This window comes from Callithrix jacchus, chromosome 2, assembly GCF_049354715.1.
Source record: "Callithrix jacchus isolate 240 chromosome 2, calJac240_pri, whole genome shotgun sequence".
NCBI lineage: Eukaryota > Metazoa > Chordata > Mammalia > Primates > Cebidae > Callithrix > Callithrix jacchus.
Window position 1 is genome coordinate 17,629,127 of NC_133503.1, and position 25,686 is coordinate 17,654,812.

The 25,686-nt window shown below is 53.8% G+C and overlaps 1 protein-coding gene across 1 annotated transcript in view; it reads right to left on the reverse strand.

The window, feature by feature from the left end:
* Positions 1–293: 293 nt before the first annotated feature.
* Positions 294–25,686, reverse strand: part of FOXK1 (forkhead box K1) — a 92,132-nt gene continuing 66,739 nt past the window's right edge. The window contains exons 3-9 of the mRNA XM_017967013.4: positions 18,842–18,998; positions 18,086–18,232; positions 16,352–16,545; positions 12,010–12,176; positions 11,634–11,918; positions 9,772–9,996; positions 294–8,882 (exon numbers count right to left, since the gene is read on the reverse strand). Of these exons, the coding sequence (XP_017822502.2) occupies positions 8,602–8,882; positions 9,772–9,996; positions 11,634–11,918; positions 12,010–12,176; positions 16,352–16,545; positions 18,086–18,232; positions 18,842–18,998 (1,456 nt within the window). The 3' untranslated portion in view covers positions 294–8,601. The remainder of the gene's footprint in view (positions 8,883–9,771; positions 9,997–11,633; positions 11,919–12,009; positions 12,177–16,351; positions 16,546–18,085; positions 18,233–18,841; positions 18,999–25,686) is intronic.

Sequence of the window (25,686 nt, forward strand, 5' to 3'; positions counted from 1 at the left end):
AGGGATATCCAGAGCCTATGGGGCGACTTCCCTTAACAGCAGCTACCCTTCAGCCTCTGGAGCAGGAGGCCTGGTATGTGTGCATCCAGGGGGTCAGGGGCCCATGTGTCCAGGGGGCTGGGTGCCTGTGTATCTAGGGGACTGGGTGCCTGTGTATCTAGGGGGCGGGGTGCCTGTGTATTTGGGAGCCAGGTGCCTATGTGTCCAGGGGACGGGGTGCCTGTGTATCCAGGCTGTTCGCCACCCTCAGCAGCCATCCTGTGCACAAGGACTACACTGGAGCCTCAGGGTCATTTCTTTAATATAGAATTTTATTTCTGGTTATAGAAACAAATGCTAAGAGGAGAAACAAAACTTCCCCATCCACATACAACAATTTAATAGATAAAAGAACAGTTAAAATAAATGAAAAACAAAAGGTAGAAATTTTAAACTTTGTTATAGCTTTAAAACATTAACGTCTGATACAATTAGAAATCACATTCAGATCTCAAACTTTTTAAAAAAAAGTATGGCTCCTTATTAAAAAAATACTGTATCCCATTTGAAATGAAAACACAGGCCGCCTGCTGTTGACATGGGTGGGGCTGTCCCTTCCTCTGGTCTCGTGCGTGCCCCCTCCCGGTGCTGGGGTTCAGCCACCCTCCCTGGGCACCCACCTCCATTCCTCTAGGGCGGGACACGCAAGGTGACATGAGCAGAACCTCACATCCAATGCTCCAGAACTGACATTTCCTTTCTAGGATACTGCTGCTTTTTAAAGCACTGATTATTGAACGAGTTGTGAAAAATACTTTAGACAGGCAGCCACTGTAAAAAAAAACCAAACACACTCACACACACACATACACACGCAAATACACACACACACCCCTTAACACCCGCCCCTCCCGAATTATTTTTACAGGAGAATTATCATTCAGATGAAAAACAAAAACAAAAACCAAAGCTCAGGACTGGCTTTAACCCCTCCGGCACGGGTGCTCGCAACCTGAGTGTCTGGACTCAGTGACATCTCAGCACAGAATCTGGAACACAGCTGTTGTCCCTCCTCCTGCCCCACCCCCCTTTTCCTGAAATAGAAATCAAGCCACATAGATGAAGGTATTCTAGGTATCCAAAAAGCCTTTTTTGAAAGAAAGAAGGGCCAGACTTAAAACATTTTATTTTATTTTTATTTTTGAGACAGAGTCTCCCTCTGTTGCCCAGGCTGGATGCAGTGGCATGATCTCAGCTCACTGCAACCTCCATCTCCCAGGTTCCAGTGATTCTCATGCCTCAGCCTCCCTAGTACCTAGGATTACAGGTGCCCGCCACCACCACGCCTGGCTAACTTTTTGTATTTTTAGTAGAGACGGGTTTCACCATGTTGGTCAGGCTGGTCTCAAATTCCTCAGATGATCCGCCTGCCTCAGCCTCCCAAAGTGCTGGAATTACAGGTGTGAGCCACTGCACCTGGCCAACGATATTATTTTAAATCCCCGTTGTTACTGATCAAAAAAAAAAAAAAAATCTGGACCAGTTAACCTAGAAATTGAGAGACCACAGACAGAATATAACATACATACAGGCCTGTGAACTTCATGCAGGAAAAATCATCTAATTCAGAGTCACAGATCTCGCTTCAGCTCAGCCAACACATTTGGAAACAGGACAGTTCTAGAAGCTGCTTCTGACTCTGGATCGGAGGGGCAGGTCTTGTAGCCGGAGGGAAGAAAACACTTCTTGGCTGTCATCCCGGATTGAAGCCGCTTTGCTTCTCCTTGGCCCTGGCCTCCTGCACACTTTTCACTGTGTCTAACATGGGGTAAACCACCAATGACTCAACTGAGCAAATAATTCCAGAAAAAAGAATCCGAGATAAAGAATAACCAACCAGGAGTCTTCTCATTCTAGCCTGACTCTCAAAAAAAAAAACCAAAAAACAAAACAAAACAAAAAACTGGGTAAGGAGCAAAAAAAGTGACAGAGGCTGGACACAGTGGCTCACGCCTGTAATCCCAGCACTTTGGGAAGCTGAGGTGGGTGGATCATCTAAGGTCAGCAGTTCAAGACCAGCCTGGCCAACATGGTGAAACTCCCATCTCTACTAGAAATACGAAAATTAGCCAGGTGTGGTGGCAGGCGCCTGTCAGCCCAGCTATTAGGGACGCTGAGATTGCACCACTGCACTCCTGCCTGGGTGACAGGGTGACAGAGTGAAACTCTGTCTCAAAAAAAAGAAAGTGACAGAGTGACATGGAGACCTCTTCAGTCACCCTTGGCAGCCTCAGCAGTTGACTGAAATCTGGCGGATGGAACCTGAAGATGCAGCTGGGTCACTGGGGCCTGCAGCAGGGTGGGGGTGGGGGTCATTTACAGCCAGTGTTCAGCTGCTTCACCAAAGCAAAGAAATGCGTTCGCAGCTTCTCCCTGGTCTCAGTATTTTTCTTTTCAACGCATCTTCCCCGTGGCAGGAATGACAGGCAGGTGCAAAGACTGACTAAGATTCTTCCTAGGGGTTTCTCCCTGGACAGAAGGAAAGATACTTAAAAACAGAGTGACTGCCTTCTTAGTAATATTCTCCGATACTCTGAGCAGCCAAAACCAGCCATTAGAATGAGTAAAAGAAACCAAAAAAGTCCCAGGGCTCATTCAAAGGAAGCATGCTCACTTCAGTCCCGTACAAAAATACAAGAAAAATGCCAGTCTTGGTGCCCAGCAGAGCTTCTGGGTCACGCTCAGGCCTCCTGGGAGTGGTGGCTTCGAGGGAGGGCCTTCAGTCACTGACCCCTGGGTATTCTCCAGGGACTGGGCTGTTTCTCAGGGCAGGACTCTGACCTCCTAGCAGCTGGCACAGGCTTGGATGTGACAGGCAGGCATGGCGAGGTTCATTAGAGACAAATCCTCCTCACCACTCTCCCCCCCCACCCCTCTCTCTCATGGCCTTTTGTTTTGCCCAAAGAACCTTCTCAGCCACCTCCTGGAAAAGCCAGCCCAGCTTCACACCTCTGGTCATGGCGCATGTTGGGCCTGGCCCTGGGCCCTCCACCCTGCCCACTTTCCAGGAGGTGGCTCTGAAATGTCCCATCCAGCAGCAGGGCCGGAAGCTGCAGCCTCTGCCTGAGAAGGAGGAGCTGGGATGGGGCGGAAAAGCCCAGCAGAGACAGGGTTACATGGCTGTGGGCTCAAAAGACACCCCAAGAGAGAAAGTATTTTCCCTAAACGAAGTCAGTGAAATGGGTCTATTTTAAAAATTTCAGTTCAGAGGAAAATAAATGTGTGTGGTTGTATCCCCAAAATCCCATTCTTCCAAGCAGCTGTGACTTCGGGGTTTGGGTGACAGGGAGGACAGAGGGAAGGATGCAGCAGCTCCAACAGAACAATCCCTTCCACAGACTTAACTCCGACAAAATTCAAGCCGCAAGCAGTGGGAAAGGGCCCTCTCTTGAGGCACAGGCCCAGCTCACCACCCTGTGGGGGGCCTCGGTACCCACCGAGATCCCTGGCAAAGCACAGATTCTAAACCCTCCCTCTGGTCACCAAATGTAGCAGCGTTTTGTATTAAAAGACAATACAAATTGCAAATGTCTTGCACCAAACCCAACAACAAAAAAAGCAGAAAGTAAGTGGGTGATGAAAACCATGTCCTGAGCACTGAAAAACAGGCCTGGAGAAAGGAACTTGGAAAAGAAAAGGAAATTGTAAGATGGAGGAAAACAATCTAAAAATAAGGGACAGAACCGGGCGAGAGACCATTTGTTATATTCTAAATTCTACCCTTACTTCCAAGAGCCGAAATATATTAGCTGAGTCCCGTCTAAAGATTACTCCTGTCTTCATAGCAGCACGTGTGAACTATTTAAAGTATTCTTATTAAACAATATTGCTTCGAGGCAGCGGTACTGCCGAGGAGGCTTGAGGTGAGGCTGTGGGTAAACACGTTTTCATCGGGAGTGTGAGGTCATCACCGTGGCTGCCCCTTACCGCAGACCCACTGCAGCCAGGCCACAGGCGGGGCCCGACGAGGCCTCCATCCAGCATTCCGAGGCTCTGCATGTGTGAAGAGCCTCACAATCAGGTAACTTATTCCAGCGTAAGGAGCCCGTGATTCTGCCCTGACACGTGAGGCGGCACGCTGGTGATTCTAAAGCCTTTTTTGCGGGGGGGCTCTCTCTGAGGGAAGAGGAGCCCAGGATGGATTTGGGGTGTCCTCTTTACGGAGGTCAACAGTTCCTCATCCCGTGTGAAGTCACTCAAGGACAAAGCAAAATGTGAAGCTTTTGAAGCCAAACAGACCCTGCGCTCCCGCCGGCTCTGAAAGCTAAGGGGAAAATCCTTTCCTCTGATGAGTCCCCGTGTTAAATGACATTTTCATCTTTCCTCCTGAGTCTGTTCTTGTCGCCACAAAAACACTGGTTTCAAAGCCAAAGAAAAGCTTTCTCTTCCTCCTGAACTTGCTGAACCGCCCGAAAAAGGGATTTCTCTCTCTCAAGAGAGGGACCTTGCTCAGGGCTTTCTGAGAGTCATAGTGCCCTTGGGTGTTCCAGGGAGAGCCCGCTTTGTGTAGGGGACATAAGAGCATTCGCTGAATGACGCCTGCAATCTCAAACAGTACAGAAACGGACCCAGGAGCCAGGGGACCGAGGTTCAAGAGGGCTGAAAACTTCTTGGGTCCCCGGCAGTCTGGAGGGGGCAGGACGAGGCCCCCCCCACCTTGGCCCAACTCCACCAAATCCGTCCCTTCCCTGCTTGAGAGGCCCAAAGCGTGGTACCTAGGATCAGGGAACACTCTGCAGCTCAGAAACTCATCTCCACCTTTTTCACTTGGCATGGTTCTTAAATCAAAGAAAAAGAAAATACAAATAAACAGCAAATCCCAAAGAGGAACAACCAGACCTGGGGAGGGAAACTGAGGGGTGAATGTGAGGTGCACAAGTCTCTGCCTGCCCAGACTTGGTCCCCCGACAGTGTCTCCCAGTGCTGCCTCAAAGATGTCTGCATGGGGACCTGACAGCAGTGTTTCATTTCACTCGGCCTAGAGCACACGGTGGCCTCTAATGTGAAGCCAGCAGGACAGGACGGGGTGCTGCAGAAGCATGAGGCCCTGCGGCCGGATTGGTGAGGGACTGCCGTTAAGGTTTTTAGGAATGTAGAAAGAGCAGAACAGGGATGCTCTATCTGGGTCCCTCAAAGGCATGAGTGACAGGTCCCATCCTCCACCGAGGCCAGGTGTCACTAGGAGAACATCTGCACAGTAGGAAAGACACAAGTGTCTGAGAACAGGCACACGCTGGGACGCCGGGCACTGTGCCCTCCATGGCTGGGTCTCCCTGAGCTCCTCCAGCTCTGCTGCTCTGTGGACACCAGGCTGGTGGCAGAAGCTGGCATGAGAGAGGGTGCCCTGAGCCACCTGCTGCCCTAGCAGTTGGGGGACACTCAGGCCCTGGCCTCCCACTTCTCAGGGGCTACCAGATGGTCTCGGTGAGATGGCTGTGCTCAGCTACTTCAGATGTTTTCTTCTGGGACTCACCTCCTGTCCAACGCAAGTGTCTTGTATTTGGTAAACCTGGCAAGTTATTGAGCAGGAAGCAGGAAAGAGAAGTGGGTTACCGGGCCCATGGGTGCTGAGGGAGCCCCTTTCAGAACAGGGCAAAGTGGGAGGGGCCCTTCCCAAAGCCACCACTGTGACCTGCTGTTCTCATCCATGGACCATGCCCACAGCCCCCGGTTAAAGGAGAGCAGGCCCTCAGCCTCTGCTGTGACCCCTGGATAGGGCTGGAATCAAGTTACTTTTGTTCCCCGCATTCCTGCACATTGCTAGGGTCAACCCAGCCTTGACAACCTAGAGAAGGTTCTGAGGTTCCTGGCTCCCCACAGCTCAGGGTCACAGGTGGCTGGGACTGGGGGCTGAGGCTCTCCTGGTCCCCCTGGCCTGTGCTCTTGCTTCTGCAAATGAGCCTGGCTGGGAGGCACTTGCTGGGCTGGCTCAGGGCACTCCAGGAGGGCTGGAGCCGATGACCAAAACTTTCAAAATCTCATGGTTATGAGCCCAGAGCAGTGGGTCCAGGACCCAGCCGTCCTCTCCCTGCCCTGCTCCGAGTCTGAGCCAACCCCCAGGCCCACTTCCCTTCGTCCCTCTTTGCAGTCGCCACAGAAGCTACATAGTGCCGACTCCCCAAACGCCAGGACGCAGCCCTGAGCTGTGCTTGCTACCCCCCAGCTCCACCCACCACCCCCTTTCCACGCCCTTGGCACTGAAGCAATAAAATCTGAGAATCCTACCACCAACAGAAAGAACGTGCTCGTCTCAAAAGCCAGGAAAGCAAGTGGATCGGAGCCAGCCTGAACAGACCAGGGTGAGAGGCTACCTCACATCTTGTGACCAACACATGGTACGCAGTGCTCCCTGCAGACATCAGCTTGCACAAGGAGGCCGACCTACAGCGGCTCAAAAGCAAACAGAACTCCCCCATGAGGTTGGCCACACAGCCCTGGGGATACATGGTCACCATGGGGGAAGAGGGCACCAGCAGGCGATCACAGAGGCCCCCACTGACGGCACTGGCTCAGGCCATGCAGGCACCAGTCATCTCCCCGTTCCCTCACGCCACGCATGCACACATCAGGCAGCACAGAAAGAAAAGGCCCACAGACAACAGCAGGAGCCATGCATGTGGCACGGAGTGTGATCTCTCACCCTCCATGGACGGAACTGCACCTGGGAGGCCCGGCTGTGTTTGTCTCGCCCCCACTTCTCTGAAACGTCACCCAAGGCAACAGGTATGGACTTCCACAAAGAGCTTATTTCCCATGGAAAGGTTAGTGCCATAGAAATGACTCATTTGGGGGGCTTAGAAAAACAATGGAACAGGGGAAGGAAACAGAACAGGGGTTTTCTCTAGGTAGGAGGGGCCACAGAAGTTCTGCACTTGTCCTAGGGTTGGGGACTCTGATGGGGCCATGGGCACCCCCACTCGACCACACAGCACGCCGCTCCTCCTGCACTGCCTTGAAATCGATTTGAAAAGCATTCTCCCTTCTTCTTCAGGGAGACACCTGTCCAGCCACCTCCCTCAGATACCTTCCAGGCATCTGGGTCCCTCTGCGGCTCTCCTGCTGAGGTCTGGGTGGAGGCTGCGATGCGGAGGACCGGACAATTTCCAGAAACACTGCTCCTCTGGCATTTCTGGAGCTCAGTGTTGAATCTGCCACTGTTTCTTGTTGTGGTCCCCAACAGGAGGGCCGGTGCTGGAGTGGCCAGCAAAACTGACAGCTGACCTTTATGGGGACACCTCACACCTCTCAAGACACATGGAAGGACTCCTCTCTCCTCCCTCCCCGAGCTGGGCGCAACGTTAGACAGCTGATAAAGCTCCAGGTGCCCCTGGACGTCTTGATGGAAGTGCAGGGCGGCCTTCCTCAGGGACCCTGGAGCCGCCCTACTGTCTGCAGGATCCTGTCCTCCTCCGGTTCTCACCATGTCAACAAAACCAGTGGGGTTGGCGGGCTGAGGCCGGGGCCGGGCGTGGAGGCGCAGGAGCCGCTGCTGCTGGGGTGGGGCCTCCCTTCTGCTCACGGACGGACCAGGGAGGGCCCCTGCAGCTTCGGGCAGGAGAAACCGTTCCAAGTGAAAACAGCAGAGCAAGGTGGGAGTGGTAAGGACACTGTAACTGGGTGAAAAAGCAGCTCGAGCAGATGGCGCTTGGCACTGTTGGGTCCACTGTGGCCGTCAGCACTGGGGCATCGGAGCCATAGGAGGATTCGGGAAGGTCTGGCCTGCAGAGCAGAGGCCCCGACTGTCTCTGGCAGCGTGATGCTTGTGGCCGGCGGATCCAGGGCCATCTTTCATCCGTGGAACCTTCCACGGTGAATGCCAACCCGGGAAGCTGCTGCTCTTACTTGAAGTTATCAGACAGAGCAGGTTTACTCTGAGGGATGAATGCCAGCAGGAACCCCGGCCCCACAGCCAGTCATCAGACCATCAGCAGGTGAAATCCTCAAAAACAGATGATCCCTTTTGTGTCTGCCTAAGGTGTACAATGAAGTCTGAATTCCATGTTTAAACAAAGAAAAACTTGAGGTCCGAAGTGAAACCGGACACTCCCCGAGTTAATGCCAACACTCTCTATGTCACGTTCCGGGCAGAGAGGCTGTTAGATGGTCCGTGGTGTGGCAGCAGCTCCTGGCTTCCCCAGTAGTCCTCCGTCCAGCACCTGGGCTTCCCCTATAGCCTCAGGGTGTGCGTTTCTGTCTGTCCTCCCAGGACAAAGGGCTGGCTGTGTAGCGCGGGGCGGGCAGAGCTATCTTGACACATTCCTCGAGATGCTGAATGACAGCCTCCTCCCCACGCCTGACAGGGAGGCCTGGGGAGAGGCGAAGGACATGAAAGCAAAGAATTCCCAGAATCATACAATCAGTTGTCTGAACTTGTTTATGTTTTTGTTTTAAACCACGGGAGGACAGGCGATAACATGGAAAGGGCTGGGTGTGTCCAGGTGCTGCTGATGCCCGCAGGCTGCTGTGGGCTGTCCTCCGTCCGTGGGTGCGGCCGCCTATGCTGCTGGGTCCAGCTCCGGGGTCGCCGCTGGGTGAGTCCCACTCCCCTGTGTGCAGGTGACCTCATTCCCCGGTGCCCAGCCCCTGGGGGCCGGAGGCTGCAATCACTCCGGCCGGCGTGGTCACGGTCGCACTGGGCTCCTCCACCCGAGACCTTTTGACCTCAGGCTCTCCAGTGGAGGAGGCGGAGGCAGAGGTGGTGGTGGTAGTGGCTGGGGTGGTGGTGGCCGTGGCTGCAACGGCTGCTGCTGGCTCCTTGGCCCCCACCTCACATACCCGGGTGACCACCACCGGTGAGGACGAACTCGCTTGGGCCGCAAGGAGCTGCAGAGGGCTGGTGAGGGCTGGAGTGGAGGAAGAAGAGGATTACTCTAGGGTCTGGCTGGAACCAAGCTGTTTTTTTCTGAATAGAGGCCCAAGTCACCCACACAAAAGGGGCTAAGCCACCGAGCAGGGGAGCTGAGAACACCCCATGGGCCCTGCTGTCCCCTCCCCACCAGGTCTGTCCTGTCCTTGCCGGCCCCAGCCTGCTGGGTGGAAGCCCCTCTCATTGCTGTGTCTGGATCCTGGGGGACATCAATGGGTCGCCCCACTCCTTTACACAGATGCATTGCCCTGAGCTATCCCACTGACACCCCACCCAGCACCCTGGCTTCCTGCACCCCGCCCGGTGCCCTGGAGCCCCTGGGTTCCTGCACCCCAGCTCTCCTTCTTCCTTCTCTGACCTCCTGCCTCACCCCATGGAGTGTGAACTCCAGACAATGGGCAGATCTGGGCTTTCCTTCTACCTTCTTTCCTTTTTTTTTTTTCTAAAAGGGACAGGGTATCACTCTGTTACCCAGGCTGGTATGTAGCAGAGAGATTACAGCTTACTGCAGCCTCATTCTCCTGAGCAGCTGGGACCACAAATGTGCGACACCACACCTGGCCAAGTTTTGGAGTCTTATGTAGAGATGGGGTTTTGCTATATTGCCCAGGCTGGTCTTGAACTGGGCTCAAGCAATCTGCCTGCCGCAGCCTCCCAAAGTGCTGGGATGGTAGTGTGAGCCACAGAGCCCGGCCCCTTCCACCCTCTTTTCTTAGCACTGTCCCAGTGCCGGGAGTACAGCAGGTGCTCAATAAACCGAACTGTGAGGAGGATCGGGCAACAATGGAGAAATGTTCTCATACTGCACTGACTACCAGGAGCCACAAAGCTCGGGAGGTGGCGCAGAGAACGGGGTGGGGCCTCACCGTAAGCATTGCCGGCTAAGCTGTTGGTGGGAACCGCATGCTTTCCATTCTGAGTGACGGCCCGGACTGGAAGGTGGTGCTGGCCGAGGGTCACGGGTGTGGCAGGCTGCAGGATGGTGACTGTGTGTCCGGGGACCCCGGGGGCCATCTGGCTGGCCACCGTCTGGATGACTCCACTGGCTGCCGGGATTGTGGCAAACGCAATGGTGGGTTTCTCCTCTAGGCCTGCAGGACAGGAACCAGGTTAGCACCACATTCAGCCAACAAGACAATCAATTTCCTTGATGCCTGGGCAGCAGGTTGGCCAAGTAGGGGAGTGAGGTCGGCGCTGGGAAAAACGGGTTCGCCAGAGGAGAATCTCATGGGTGAAAATAGGTTTGGGAAGAAAACAATTGCTAGGTTTTAAAATATTTTACTTATTTTTTTGAGACAGGGTTTTGTCGCTCTGTCGCCCAACTGGAGTTCAATGGCACAATCTCAGCTCAATGTAACCCCACTTCCGGGGTTCAAGCAAATCTTCTGCCTCAGCCTCCTGAGCAGCTGGGATCACAGGCGCGCACCACCACACCCGGCTAATTTATTTATTTATTTATTTATTTATTTTTAGACAGAGTTTCGCTCTTGTCACCCAGGCTGGAGTGCAATGGTGCGATCTCAGCTCACTGCAACCTCTGCCTCCTGGGTTCAGGCAATTCTCCTGCCTCAGCCTCCTGAGTAGCTGGGATTACAGGCACGCACCACCGTGCCCAGCTAATTTTTTGTATTTTTAGTAGAGACGGGGTTTCACCATGTTGACCAGGATGGTCTCGATCTCTTGATCTTGTGAACCACCTGCCTGGGCCTCCCAAAGTGCTGGGATTACAGGCGTGAGCCACCGCATCTGGCCTAGACTTTGCTTTAACCCACCCAAATTCAGTCTGAGAAAGCAAATGTATTACTGGGAATGAAATGATCTGATTCGAGCCGTATCTTGGCCTGCCTTCAGTATTACGGCAGTACTGAAACAGAAACCACCACCGAGATGGAGTCAAGGGAGGAGAGTGAAGTCAGAGGATGCTGCCCCTCTGAAGGTGCTCCAGAGAAGGTCTTATGGGAGGTGGGGGTCAGCTGCATGTTCAGTGTCTATCCCATCAAGCCCTGGGATCAGATTCCTTTTAGCAATTCGGAACTACCTTTTCCCTAAATGACTTTTAAAGTCTCCTTATGAGGGAGGAGAAAAAACAGTCTTCCCAGGCTCATTCTTTCTCCCGTAGAAAATACTAAATTCCAAATTTATGCAAGGCCACAGCACACCTAATTCAATGCTACCTTAAGGCAAGGACACAGCTGCATGCATCCGAGGGCATATTCAACAAGGAAGACTCCTCTGTGGACAGTCATACTTTTTTTTGGTGTGTGAGATAGGGTCTGGCTCTGTCACCCTCGCTGGAGTGCAGTGGCACAATCTCGCTCACTGCAACCTCCACCTCCAGGGTTGAAGCGACTCTCCTGCCTCAGCCTCCCAAGTAGCTGGGACTACAGGAGCGCACCACCATGCCCAGCTAATTTTTGTATTTTTATTAGAGACGGGGGTTTCACTATGTTGGCCATAGTTGATCCCAGCTGCTCAGGAGGCTGAGGCTGATCTTGAACTCCTGACCTCACGTGATACACATGCTTTGGCCTCTCAAAGTGCTGGGATTACAGATGTAAGCCACCGCACCTGGCTCATGCTGATTTAAAAGGACACGGCAGCGAGAGGCAGAGGCGGAGAATCATCCTCCTCAAGCCCCAGGCCCAGGCCGATGGTGCTGCCTTCAGGACCTGCTGGCCGGGACCACCACGGAGAGTCCTGTGAAGACTGCCAGCCACGGCCGCATTACCTCTGGCCTCGCTGCCCAGGTCCAGCACAGCTGCACCCGCTGCATCGTGGGAGCTCCCAGCTGAGCCCTGGCTGGTGAGGATGTATCCGTTGGCCGAGCTGGCGGACGTGGTGACCACCCTCACCATGGTGACGGTGGGGGCCTGCTGTACGACGTGGATGGCATGGCCCGTGGGCTGCTGTGAGGTCACGATGGAGGCAGGCATGTAGGCCACAGGCTTGGCCACGAGGCTGGATGGTCGGGGTGGCACGGCCATGATCACTGGTTGGGCGCTGACGGGGGAGCCTGCATGGAGGTGCGAAGTAGACAGTGACCCCTCCTGTGCCCCGAGAGTCCAGCGCCGCCCCGCCCTGCGAGAGGGCCGCCTGCTCCTTACCAGGTGCACTTTGGGAATACCGGTACTCTGGGACAGAAGCTAACTTGGACCCGAAGTCAGGGTCATGTGGAATGGGGGAGCCCTCCCGAGATAGGCACTCTGGGGTCTGCAGGCCGCTGGAGCGAGGGGACATCAGCCCGGGGTGTGTGGGTGAAGCTGGAGCACTCCTGGAGAAGAGGAAAGGACCTTGGCAGTCAGTATCTACCCGTGCTGAGGAGACATCACAGAGCTCAGTGTCATCAGTGTCACCCCATCACCCACCCACGCTCCCTGGAGCTCATCTCCGTCCTCCCCATTCAGGCAGTGAGACCCTCCCCCTGTAACCTGAACCCAGTGTTTAAAACTCCATTTGAGGGGGGCTGCACGGGGAGGCTCCGTTCAATGGGAGGGAGCGGAGTTATCTGAGGAGACACTCCAGTGTTCACTTCCACCATGGCCAGCCAGTTGTCGATGAAAATGGCTCAGACCTTCTACATCAAAACACATAAGCTTCTGTTTGGTGGTCACAAGCGTTCCACCATGAAAACGCTACCCTGAGAGTAAAACGAGCTTCAGGAGCACAACTGTTTCCTCAACAACCAACAGTCCGAGCACACTCACCCCACCCCCCGAAATCACCGCCCGCTCCCCATCCTGCTCCCCTGCCCACTTCCCATCGCCATCGGCCTGGGTTCTACAATAAACACCGTGTTCCTGCCAGGTGCCACCTGCGAGGCGCTGGTGTAGGCGATGGCGACGCAGCTGAGACCCAGGCCTGGAAGCAGCCAGCTTTCTTCTCTGGGACCACCCAGCACACAACGTGCAGCAGGACAGCAGCCCACCCACGCCACGGCACACACAAAGCAGGAGGTCTCAGCAGAGACCCAGAGAGGCGGGAAGCTGGAACCCACCAGAGGCACCTGGGGGTAAGGAACCAGTCTTTTTTAAAACTTTTATTTTTTTGGTAGAGATAGGGATCTTGCTAGGTTGCCCAGGCTGGTCTCGAACTCCTGGCCTCAAAGTGATCCTTCAGCTTCCCAAAGTGCTGGGATAATAGGCATGAGCCACTATGTCCAGCCAGAGTCTTCACTGTGTTACAAATACCCTTGGTCACTTTGCGTATGCTGTGTCTACTGCTGGTAGCTGTGCTGGGCCCGTCCTGGGCTCCTTGGGCAGAGGCCTGGGTGCTCCCTCCCCGTCCCTCCCCTCTCTGCTGCCCTGCAGTCTCTTCCAGACCACTTAGCTCCCTGTCTGCTCTTCTTCCTGGGCCTGGAGGCCTTGCCTGCTGATTCCAGTGCTCAGCTGATTCAGTCCCAGACCCGTGTGGCCACAGCGGCTCCCCAGTTCTCCAGTCTGCCACGGCTCTCATTCTTACCAAAGAGGCCAAACATCTATCAGGGCCATCTCTAATCTCCCCTTCCTCTACCCAATCACCCCCTTCCCTATGACCTGCCTCCCTTTAAACCCATCTAGCCTCTGCAAGTCAAGCCAGCCTCCTCCCTCTACGGAAGACCCAGCTCTGGCTGTGCCATCCTCCTGGCCTGGAGGGTCCTCCTTCCTCCCATCACCCAAGCAGATTCTATCAACACATCTGCTTCCACAACTCCAGGGGTGACTTTGAAGATGGGACCCTGCCCTCCCTGCAGGCCCTCCTCACACACGGCTCCCTGGACAGTGTGCTGGGCACACAAAGCAAGTTCCAGCTACTTCCCCTGGCTGACAGACTGCCCTACAGGTGAAAAATGACACTGGCAACTGTCAGGGGTTTGCCTGGCCCCCAGAGAAGACATACTGAGTCCTAACCCCCAATACTGCAGGGTGTGACCTTATTTGGAGACAGGGTCTAACAGAGGTGATCAAGTCAAAATGCCACAGTCATTCAAGTGGTGTCCTCATATGAAGGGGAAGTTTGCACCCAGACACACACAGATCACAGTGCCACTTGAAGATGGAGCAGAGGTCGGGGTGATATGGCCGAGGAGTGCCAGAGACCACAGGCAGCCATAGTGGAGGCCTGGGGAGACTCTCCGCAGCCTCAGAGGGACCCAGCCGTCCCGACACCGTGGCCTTGGACTTCCAGCCTCCCTCCAGGACTGAGACAGTCATCATTTGTGTAGGCCGCCCGTGTGCGGTGCTTGTTTCGACAGCCCTAGCCACCTAACGGTGCGACACTATCTCCCTCCACATTCCATGAGGTGATGCTGTGCTCTGGAAAAGCTGAGGTCTGCTGAACCTTCCAAATGATGGTCAAACGTTTTTTTCAACTCCTACCTTAACCATACGCCCAGTCCACCTGAGAACCACCATGCCAGACCCTATGCCCGAAATTAATTTTCAGATATTTCAATCCCTTCCTTCCTTCCCTTCGTCCTTCCCTCCTTCCTTCCTCCTTCTCTCCTTCCTTCCTCCCTCCACCCCTCCTTTCCCTTCTTTCCTTTTCTTTTCTCCCTCCCTCCCTTATTTCTTTTTGTGGAGTTTCACTCTCGTCACCCAGGCTGGAGTGCAGTGGCATGATCTCAGCTCACTGAAACCTCCACCTCCCGGGTTCAAGTGATTTTTGTGCCTCAGCCTTCCGAGTAGCTGGGATTATAGGCATTCACTACCATGCCTGGCTAATTTTTGCATTTTTAGTAGAGAAGAGGTTTCTCCATTTTGGCCAGGCTGGTCTCAAACTCCCTACCACAGGTGATCTGCCCGCCTCAGCCTCCCAAAGGGCTGGGATTCCAGGTGTGAGCCACTGCACCCAGCCAGATATTTCAATCTTTCATCGAATTGTGTTGGAAACAGAATTTTGAAATGGGAAGCATGAGATGCTAACGTGTCCTTCCACAGGGAAGGATTTGTGAGAGGGCCTCTTGGGAGATCTCCTCCCCCACACTAGAATGGGCTCATCCAATGGGCAACCTTGCTCCTCCAGACTGGGCTTGGCCAGGACAGAGCTGGACAGTGGTAGCCCTGACCCACCAGGTGGGTGGCAGAGGCTGGGGGAGGGTCTGTCCCCCTGACCACCTGCAGCAGAGCCACGTTCCCCAACATCTGTGAAAAGCAAAGGCAGCTGTGGGCTCCCCAAGTCGTACCCCGAGTCTGTCCCTTCAAAGATTGGCTCTCCCCAGGTCCTCTCTCACTGCAACAGAAAGCTCGGAGCCACTAAAAGCACCGCAAGCTGGAAGCCATTTACTCCTGGCCTTAGGAACTGTTCCCACTGCTACACACATTTCCACTTTCTTTTTTTAGATGGAGTCTTGCTCTGTTGCCCAGGCTGGAGTGCAGTGGTGCGATCTCAGCTCACTATAACCTCCTCCTCCCAGGTTCAAGCAATTCTTTGCCTCAGGCTCCTGAGTGACTGGGATTACAGGCGTCGGCCACCATATCTGTAATTTCTCTATTTTTTAGTAGAGGCGAATTTTTCTTTTAGTAGAGACAGGGTTTCACCATGTTGGCCAGGCTGGTCTCGAACTGACCTCATGATCTGCCTGCCTCGGCACCCCAAAGTGCTGGGATTACAGGCATGGGCCACTGTGCCGGCCCATATTTCTGCTTCTAAGAACTAAAATGTTATTATTAGTAGAACAGTCAGTGGCTTACTTAGTAACATTACTATTTGAGGAAATCCTGGTCCTGAGATATTCTCTCAAAACAAAACCCAAACCAAAAAATGGTGGAGTCTTTAAGTGCCAAAAAGAGCAGTCACCCCTCACTATTTGAGGGGAGGGGGTTGCAGTTAAATCTGCAGATGCTCAACCCAGTTCCTCATAACTATCGTGTCGCATTTGCATACAGCCCAGGTACATCCTCCTGTAAGCTGTAAATCATATCCCGGGTACTGAGAATCCCTAATCCAGTGTACATGCTATGTAAATGGCTATTGCAGTGTGTATTGTTTCATTTGTATTACTTTTTTTTTGAAAACTTTTTTCAGTCAAAGTCTTGCTCATATCACCCAGGCTGGAGTACAGTGGCGCAATCTCAGCTCACTGCAACCTCTGCCTCCTGGGTTCAAGCGATTCTCCTGCCTCAGCTTCCCAAGTAGCTGAAATTACAGGTGCCCACCACCATGCCTGGCTAATATGTATTTTTTTAGTAGAGATGGGGTTTCACCATGTTAGCCAGGCTGGTCAACTCCTGACCTCAGGTGACCCAGCCTCGGCCTCCTAGAGTGCTGGGATGACAGATGTGAGCCACCGCACTAGCCTTTTTTTGGGACTGTTTTCAACCTGTGATCAGTTGCATGCCCAGACACTGAGCCTGCAGCTATGGAGGCCACAGATAGGGAGGGGGAAGGCCGACTGTGCCACACATCCCTAAACTCCAGGCCAGCCCAGCTTTCCTAACAGCTCTGGGACAGCCACACAAAGAGCTTTACCTTGAGGACAGAGGCCCGAAGGGGGTGCGAAAGCAGGAGACACCCCTCTGCCTCCGTTTCCGGAATGCCTGTTCCACGAGCTTGGCTTCAGAGGCAGGGTCTATACGCCAAAAAGACCCCTTCCCAGGCTCCTCCTGGGAACGCGGGACTTTTATAAAGTAACGGTTCAAAGAGAGGTTGTGTCGGATAGAATTCTGCAGGGAAGCAGAGATATTCACCCGTCATCAGCAAGTCAGAAATCGAGTCCCACCTGCCCCAAATCTGCAACATAGGTGGGACCAGGGCGAGGGGAGGCTGTCCCGCTGTGCAGAGCCCTTGGTGCTATGCGGGAGCAGATGCAGGGGGCAGGCCATGCCTATCACAATCTCACACAGCATCATTACCATTTTCCTTTTTTTTTTTTTTTTTTTTTTTTTTTTAAGAAGGAGTCTCGCTCTGTTGCCCAGGCTGGAGTTCAGTGTCATGATCTTGGCTCACTGCAAATTCCACCTCCTGGGTTCAAGGGATTCTCCTGCCTCAGCCTCTTGAGTAGTTGGGACTACAGGTGTGGGCCACCATGCCTGGTTGTTTTTTTTTGTATTTTTAGTTGAGATAGGGTCTCACGCTCTTGGGCTTAAGCCATCCTCCCACCCTGGCCTCCCAAAATGCTGGAATTATAGGCGTGAGCTACTGTGCCTGGCTGTCATTACCATTCTTTACAGAAAAAGTGAATGAGAAAGATTGATCCTGGTCTAGGAGCATGTCTGGGACAAAAACAAAACAAAAAAACCCAAAACAAACAAAACACTGGGTCTTGGCTGGGTGAGATGGCTCAGGCCTGTAATCCCAGCACTTTGGGAGGCTGAGGCGGGTGGATCGCCGGAGGTTAGGAGTTCAAGACCAGCCTGGCCAACATGGCGAAACCCCATCTCTTCTAAAGTGCAAAAATTAGTTGGGCATGGTGGTGGGCACCTGTGATCCCAGCTACTCAGGAGGCTGAGACAGGAGAATGGCTTGAACCTGGGAGGCGAAGGTTGCAGTGAGCAGAGATCGCACCACTGCACTCCAGCCGGGCAACAGAATGAGATCCTGTCAAAAAACAAGACAAAACAAAAGAAAAACCAAAAAAAACACAAAACACTAGCAGATGGGGTATACTGACATCGGAGAAAATACAGGCAAATGCAACATGCGTCAGCCATGGCTGGTGTGAACAAAGCTCTTATAATCCAATCCACAATTCAGACGTGTGGGCGGTTTTATTGACAGTATATGGTGCATTTCCAACTTAGCATGGGACTGTAAGGCACAGCAAGCACAAAATCTAACAAGGTATGTCCCCATCTTCTCAGTCTGGGAAAATATCCCTCTTTTATTTTATTACTTAATTTTTTCTTTTCTTTTTAGACACAGGGTCTTGCTCTTTCTCCCAGGCTGGAGTGCAGTGGAGCGACCACAGCTCACTGCAGCCTCAACCTCCCGGGCTCAAGTGATCCTCCCATCTCAGCCTCCGAGTAGCTGGGACCACAGGCGTGCACCAGCACACCCAGCTAATCTTGAGTAGAAAAGAGGTTCTCGCTATGTTGCCAGGCTGGTCTCGATCCTCCTCCTGTGTGGGCCTCCCAAAGTGCTGGGGTTCCAGGCATGAGCCCCCTTACTGCCCTCTTTTCTGTCTATTTTCAGGGAAGCGACATGTCTGTTAGTTTCATGTTCTAGGGGCCTTTGGAGGCGCTCCGGGCCCAGGGCCTGCCTCACCTGCCAGCCTTTGTCGGCCGTTCGGTAGTAGGGGTAATGCTTGGTGATGTGGGCGTAGATGCCGCTCAGGGTCAGCTGCCGGTCCTGGGCGGAGGAGATGGCCTGCACGATCAGCTGCGCGTAGGAGAACGGTGGCTTGGACTCGTCCTGCGGAGAGATGTGGCTCACAGGTGAGCCCCAGCAAGGTCCCAGGTTCACCCACCCACCTGCCACTGCTGACAGAGAGGAACCTTCCCCCGAGGACGCACTCATCTCGACAATCCCAATGCCCTCCAATGATCCCGTTAAGGGGCCTGAATTAAACTAGGAACAGCCGTTTTTGCCTCGTGGGAAGGAAAACTTCTGTTTTTGTCATAATTTAATTCTGAAATTTCTCACCTCTTCCACAAATTGATTTTAAAACAGCTGTTGGACAGAAATGAACTAAGCCAGAGTTATAAGGAAGGCGCCATCCTTCTCAAGGGCTGTTTGAAGGCTCTGACGTCAGGCTGCCAGTGGCAGATGAACAAGGAGCGGAGCGGAGGGGCCCTGGTGTCAGTGCCACCCATCACCAGCAAATGGCCAAGAAGGACAGTTTGGGCACGAAAAGGAGAAAGGGCCAATGGCTCTACTGCCAACTTTGGCTGCATTCCTCGGGGGTCAAGACTGCCTCGAGCACACCGCCGCACACCCTGGGGCTGTCTGTGCTGCTCGTGCTGGGTCACTACAGCCCGATCCTGGTCACCACGTGCATCATGTGGCAGGGGTGGCTCAGACCTTGGGGCTGTCTCCTCCAGACGTGTCTGCCTGCTGCTCCGATGCGGCCTTCGCTGCAAACTCTGCTGCCAGCTGCAGGTCTGAGGTCACGTTCTGCACAAAGCGGTAACTGGAGGAGCCGGCGCCCCGTGGACTAGCTGGGCAGGAGTTGGGGACACTGAGAAGAGAGAAGGACACTGTAAGCTCATGGCTCTGAAAAGGGGGTCCCTGAGGGGCACAGGGCTTTCAGGACCTACCAGGAAGGTGGGGCTAATGGGGAGAAACCTGCACTTTCCAATCATAAGTGCCATCACACTGCCCTGCCCTCAAAAAAGTCCAAGGTCACACAGCATCAGGGACAAGATGCTGGAAACAGCAGATGTGTTTCCTCCCAGCGGTGACTTCTGCTCAGGGGCTGAGAGTGCCGTGGGCCCACCTCCTGGCATTGTGCAGGGCCCAGGACAGCACCTAGTCAGGAAGCTCTGTGGAGGCCCCTCCTCAGCTGCCCCCACGCAGCTACAGGATGTGCACCTGGGGCAGGTAGCCTCCGCAGGCTGCTGGCCTGTGTGCAGGTGTCCACAAGGTGGCGCCATGGGAAAAGGCTTGGGCCTGGGACAACCCAGTGCGGTCAGAGGCAGATGCTGGAAAGGGGCCCTGGAGGTGCCATCGCCCTGAAGGATGAGGGCTCCGTGGCAGGTGGCTCTCCTGGAGGCACTGCCCTTGGGAAGAGCTGGCCCCTGTGGTTTCCTCCTGAGCCACTGAGATGCCCCAGCCCTGGTCCCCTCTTCTTCCCAGGCTGGAGCGATAACTGACTGTTGGGAGTAACCGACACCCCTGGCTGCAGCTGAGGCCAGGGCCGTGGAGGGGGGCTGTGTCCGGTGGCTGACAAGTGCGCCCTGGCCTGCTTCCCTAACTCACTCAGGCACAATTCCGTGAGCAAACCACGGCGGATGTTTTGCTTCTGAAAATGATTTCTATTATAGGTATTCAGAGAAAGTCAATGAGGACATGAAGAATGGGTGCAGAACCCCCCCAGAGAAAGAGGTCCCACTGTCCTGAGCAAGTGGGCACCCACCTGGCCCCGTCCCAGGAAAGGCCCCATCCCGGATGAGCCCTGCCCACCTGTGATGCTGACATCCCCGCCTCAACCGACTTAGAGACCCCATGGTAAGCAGGACGCTCCCTGCTGCCCTGCCCTGCAGGCCACCCAGAACCCTCCAGAAGGTCCACTCTCCTCTTCCCACCTTATTGCTGCTTCCTCTGCCTGGAACGTCCTTCCCCAACCGTCCAGGCACAAGACTCTCTCAGATCTCCAAACTTAGGCTCCGAGGCCACCTCCTCCATGCTGCTCTCCTGCCCCCACTCCTAAGGCAGCCCCCAGGCCCAGAATGGTGATGCGAGCTTGCAATTTGTCTCTCCTACTAGGTAGGAGCCCCGCCTGCACTGAAGGGGGCTTCAGAAACATTTCTTGGATGGAGCAGGAGGATGAATGAAAAAAGCCCTGTGGCTGAGAAAAACCTGGCAACTGCCATGAATGATCAGTTCAGGTCTGGGGCTTTTTCAGGGATGACTCAGCATCCGCCACACAGAACGTTAAGGACTCTGATCTGGAATTCCTGCTCTCTCTTCCCACAGACTCCTCAAATACAGCACACACAGGTTGAACACACCCACCAATGGCTCGATCGAGGTAGGAAACAGTCAAAGGGAAATTTTTTTTCTGAATTTAATTCTGAACCCAAAATACAAAACTCAAGCTTAAAAGTAAGGTTGAGGCTGGGCGCAGTGGCTCACGCCTGTAATCCCAGCACTTTGGGAGGCCGAGGCAGGCGGATCACGAGGTCAAGAGATCGAGACCATCCTGGCCAACATGGTGAAACCCCGTCTCTACTAAAAATACAAAAATTAGCCGGGCTTGGTGGTGCGCGTCTGTAGTCCCAGCTACTCAGAAGGCTGAAGCAGGAGAATCGCTTGAATGCAGGAGGTGGAGGTCGTGGTGAGCTGAGATTATGCCACTGCGCGCCAGCCTGGGCGACAGAGCGAGACTTTGTCTCAAAAAAAAAAAAAAAAAAAAAAAGGTGAGAAGAGGAGAGAAAGGTTTTGACTGATAACAGCACACAGTCCCCAAAATCCACTTTGTCAAAGGCCTCTGGGAACCGAACACCTCCCTGTCAAGGCAGGATGGCCTCGTGGCTGGGAGCTGCAGATGACGTGGCCAGCATTGCACCTGTGCACCCCACCCCAGACCCAAAGCCCCTGGACGTCCCCTGGGACTCAGTGGGAAGACTTGAGATTCAGGCCTTGCTGGGGACCACTGAGCTAAGCTTTCACTCAGATACACCCTGATCTCCGGCCACAGGCTGGGGAACGGCCGCTCACCTCGGAAAATCTTGTTTGAGGCCCATGAGGTGGCAGGTGGGCTCCTCCATCCTTCCTAAAGACCAGCAAGGGGAACCCCTGCCTGCTCCATGACAAACAGTGATGGCCCAGCACGTGCAGCAGGGACCCGCTCCTGTTCCCAGAAATGATTTTGCAAAAGATCATAGAAAATTCATGTCTGCTGGGCTCGAAGGCTCCTACCTGTAAGCCCAGCAATTTGGGAGGCTGAGGTGGGAGGATCACTTGAGCCCAGATGTTTAAAACTAGCCTGGGCAACACAGTGACGACTCCATCTCTACAAACAATTTAAAAAATTAGCCAAGTGTGGTGGCATGTACCTGTAGTCCCAAGCTACTCGGGAGGCTGAGGCAGGAGGATGCCTTGAGCCCAGGAGTTTGAGGCTGCAGTGAGCTATAATCGTGCCTCTGCACTCCAGCCTGGGTGACATGGCAAGATCCTGTCTCTAAAAATAAGTAATGTTTTAAAATTTAAAAAACTAGCCGGGCATGGTAGTGCACACCTGTAGTTCTGGTTATTCAGGAGGCGGCGGCAGGAGGATGGCTTGAGCCTAGGAGGTCGAGGCTGCAGTGAGCTACGATCACTGCACTCTAGCCTGGGCAACAGGCTGAGACCTTGTCTCAAAAACACCAAAATTATTTCTAAACCTCAGGCAGTAAAACCCACCAGAAAGGTTGTCATTCCCAAAAGAAGGATATCAAGTGAAAATAATAAAAGTTGGCAAAGCCTGGCTCAAAAACAGGGAGAGTGGTCTTTCCACCACTCTCCACCAAGAGAGGTGGTCTCTCCACCCCTTGCCCCAGTACTGAACCTGGCCTGGGCTGCCAGATCCTGGTGTCACTCCAGCTGGGACAGGTATGACACCGCAGTTTCTGAGGTTCTCCAGCCACCTGGGCTGAGGGACCACGTGTGTTTGTTCACATGGCTCCTCCAGCCCTTGGAGCAGCCCGTCTCTCAATAAGCCCCATTCAGCTGTCCTCTGCAGGCTGGCCTCTGCCATGGGGCTGTGCCTGGTACCAGGTCCCCAATGCCAAGGCCCCATACCAGGCCTGCAGCTGAGGGAAGTGGGGAGCAGAGGCCACTGGAGCCACAGCCAGTCAGGCCTGTAAAGTGCTCTGAGGGCACCTGAACGTGGTGGCATGGGACACCCAGCTCCACAGCCAGGGTCCTGGCCTTGGGGACTGAACAGAGAGGGGCCTTGGAGCCATCTGAAAATCTAATCAAGACATCCCAGCCGGGCGTGGTGGCTCATGCCTATAATCCCAGCGCTTTGGGAGGCCAAGGTGGGTGGGTGAGATCAAGACCATCCTGGCCAACATGGTGAAACCCTGTCTCTACTAAAAATACAAAAAACTAGCTGGGCGTGGTGGTGGGCGCCTGTAGTTCCAGCCTCTTGGGAAGCTGAGGCAGGAGAACTGCTTGAACCCACGAGGTAGACGTTGCAGTGAGCTGAGATTGTGCCATTGCACTCTAGCCTGGTGACAGAGCAAGAAAAAAAAAAAAAAAAAAAAAGAATCCTGTGTCTGATGCCAGGAGTCCAGGGAAACATTCTCTGACCCTTAGCTAAAAACGGTGGCATACACATCCACACGTGTCCTCCTGCAGGAATGACAGAGAGCAGGAAGCTGAGGGGACCCCATTGCTCCCTGACAGGGACCCCCAGCTCAATTGCAGGAAACAAGAAATCGCTCCTTCTGGGGGAAGTACCCCAGGCCTCGGCCAGCCCCCGTTCCCACTCCCCAGCTGCCTGTGTGGGCAGCAGAGGCTGGACAGCGGCAGCCCACAAGTGTGTTAGGAATCAATGCCTTCGCCCCCCGACTGGTGGCTGAGAGTGGGACTGAAGCACAGCAGGCAGCTCACCCCAGGCCTGGATTCCCCTCCCTTCTGTAGAGGACAATTTCCAAGTCACATTTCTGCTTCAGGCCAGAGAGCTGGAAGATCCTGAGTGGGGCACTCCCGGAGCTGTGTGCTTGCAGGGACAACCCTACATGGGCCTGGGACAGACAGCCTCCACCACACCCAGGAGCCGGGCCTAGAAGGTGCCTCCGGGACCACCAGGACACGCTCACGCAAGGACACTGGACACACAGGTAGCTGGGTCATGTTGCGATAAGAACTCACACTGAGAAAGGCAAATCCAACAACAGACGTAAAGCCAACTCTGGAGCCGACAGCTGGGTTCCGCCTCCAGAGCCCAAGACAAGCCTTCCCCCGGGCACAGGGCAGCGGTCCTTCCAGATCCCCCTCAATGCCGTGGCTCTTTGCTGAGGTGGAGAAGGCCACCCTGAGAGGCCTGGGGTCGGGAAGGGATGTGGCTTTCCCCAGGTCCAGAGAGGGCAGTGGGGACCTGATCCCTACTGAAGCCCGAGAGATGCAGATGGGACCTGCCAGGAGGGGCTGGAGGAAGGGGCTGGGACAGAGCCTTGTGGGCAATGGAGGGTCCAGGAGGCTTCGGGGTCTCTGTTGTCTTTTGTGTCCCGAGGCGGTGCCTGAGGCCTCCTGGGGGAACCTCCCTGGAGACGAGGATGCTTGGGGTCCCTGCCCCAGCCCCTGCTCCAACACCAGCCGCTCTAAGAGGGCTTTATGACCTCGCTGTTAAGTAGAACAGCTGGCTACAGCACATCTGTGGTTTGAGGAAGTTTCTACCAGGCAGGACATGGTGCAAGACAGAACAAGGGAGGAGGGACCCAGGGGAAGCTGACGGGAGCCCGGGTGGAGATGAAGCACGGTTCCCATCCCTAGGGAGGTGATGACACCGGCTCAGTAAGACAGTAAGAACACCACGCAAAGCACACATGCAGAGCAAGAACACTCTCTCATAATAAAAAAGTAACTCAAAAAATGAGAAATAAAAATCCAAGAAAGGGTAGAAGGAGAGACTGGAGAAAGTCTCCCAGAAAGTAGAGGGACAGGAAAGGAGAGGAGTGAGCTCAGCTCAGAGGCCCGCCAGGCACAGCCAGTCCCAGAAGTGGGGACAGGATCTGGGGGTCCAGGAGTGGTGGCTCACACTTGTAATCCCAGCGCTTTGGGAGGCTGAGGCAGGAAGATCACTGAGCACAGGGGTTCAAGACCAGCCTGAGCAACATAAGGAGATCCCATCTCTACAAAAAATACAAAAATTAGCCAGGCATGGTGGTGCACACCTGTCGTCCCTGCTACTCTCGAGGCTGAGGCAGGAGGATCGCTTGAGCCCAGAAGTAACAGTGGGCCACCAAGTGAGACCTTGTCTCTTAAATCAGTAAATGAAAAGTCTCTCTCCTGTGCCCTTTCCCAGGAAGTGCCTGGAGGATGTACTCTAGTAAAACAAAGGAACAAATGAGGAAAGAGGAAGATCATGGGAGTCAGGAAATAGCCCTCTCTCCACCACCACCTCCTGAGGGGACTCCCAGGATGGTGGAGAAGATGATCCTGTGGTCAAAGAGGAAGGCCTTCACAGTAAATGGAGAAGAGGCCATTATATTTACTCCAAGGGGGGGGGGAGGTGTGGTGGAAATAAGCCAATAGTACAGGAAGGAAATGGCTAAGCATTATAATCACTACACAGTTCTAATACAGAAAACGCTAATGCTGGGTGAACCAAACATGATGATGCAACTTGACGGGCTGGAGCGGGGAAGCTAAATCCTCAATTTCCATATAGGAAGCTGTTGTACAATACCTAAAACTGAAAAACCAAGACAGTCATGTGCGATGATGACTCAGACACAGGAGTGAGAAGGGATTCGCTCTGGGGAGTGCCACATGGGGGATTTTCATTTTCTGAAATGTTTGGATTTTGTACGATGCATATAAGATAGATATAGTCTCTTTGTAATCTGGAAAAAAAAAAAAAAAAAGGAAAGAAAATTTCCAGAGGCAAATTTCTTAGAACAATCGTAACAAATGCTTCTGTTCCTTTAAGATAAATCCGACACTGTAAAACTCTGGGAAGCTATTTTTAAAAATTAACTAGTGGACCATTCCTGTAGTCACGGCTGAGGTGGGAAGATCGCTTGAGTGCAGTGAGAAGGTCGAGACTGCAGTGATCCGTGACGGTGCCACTGCACTCCAGCCTGGGTGTCAGACAAGACCCTGCCTCAAAACAAAACCCAAACAAACAACAACAGCAACAAAAAACCAGACCCACGCCTTGTAGTCCTGGCACTTTGGGAGGTCAAGGTGGGAAGACTGCTTGAGGCCAGTAGTTCAAGACCAGCCTGGGCAACAAAGCAAGACACCATCTCAACAAAAATAAAAAATGAGCTGTAGTCTCAGATACACAGGAGGCTGAAGTGGGAGCATCGATTGAGCCCGGGAGGTTGAGGTTGCAGTGAGCTGTGACTGTGTCACTGAACTCCAGCCTGGGCAAGAGCGAGACCCTGTCAAAACACAAAAACAAACACAAACCCCAAAACCACACTTGGAACTGCCATTAAAAATAATAATGTAGGGTCTGGGCGTGGTGGCTCATGCTTGTAATCCCAGCTTGT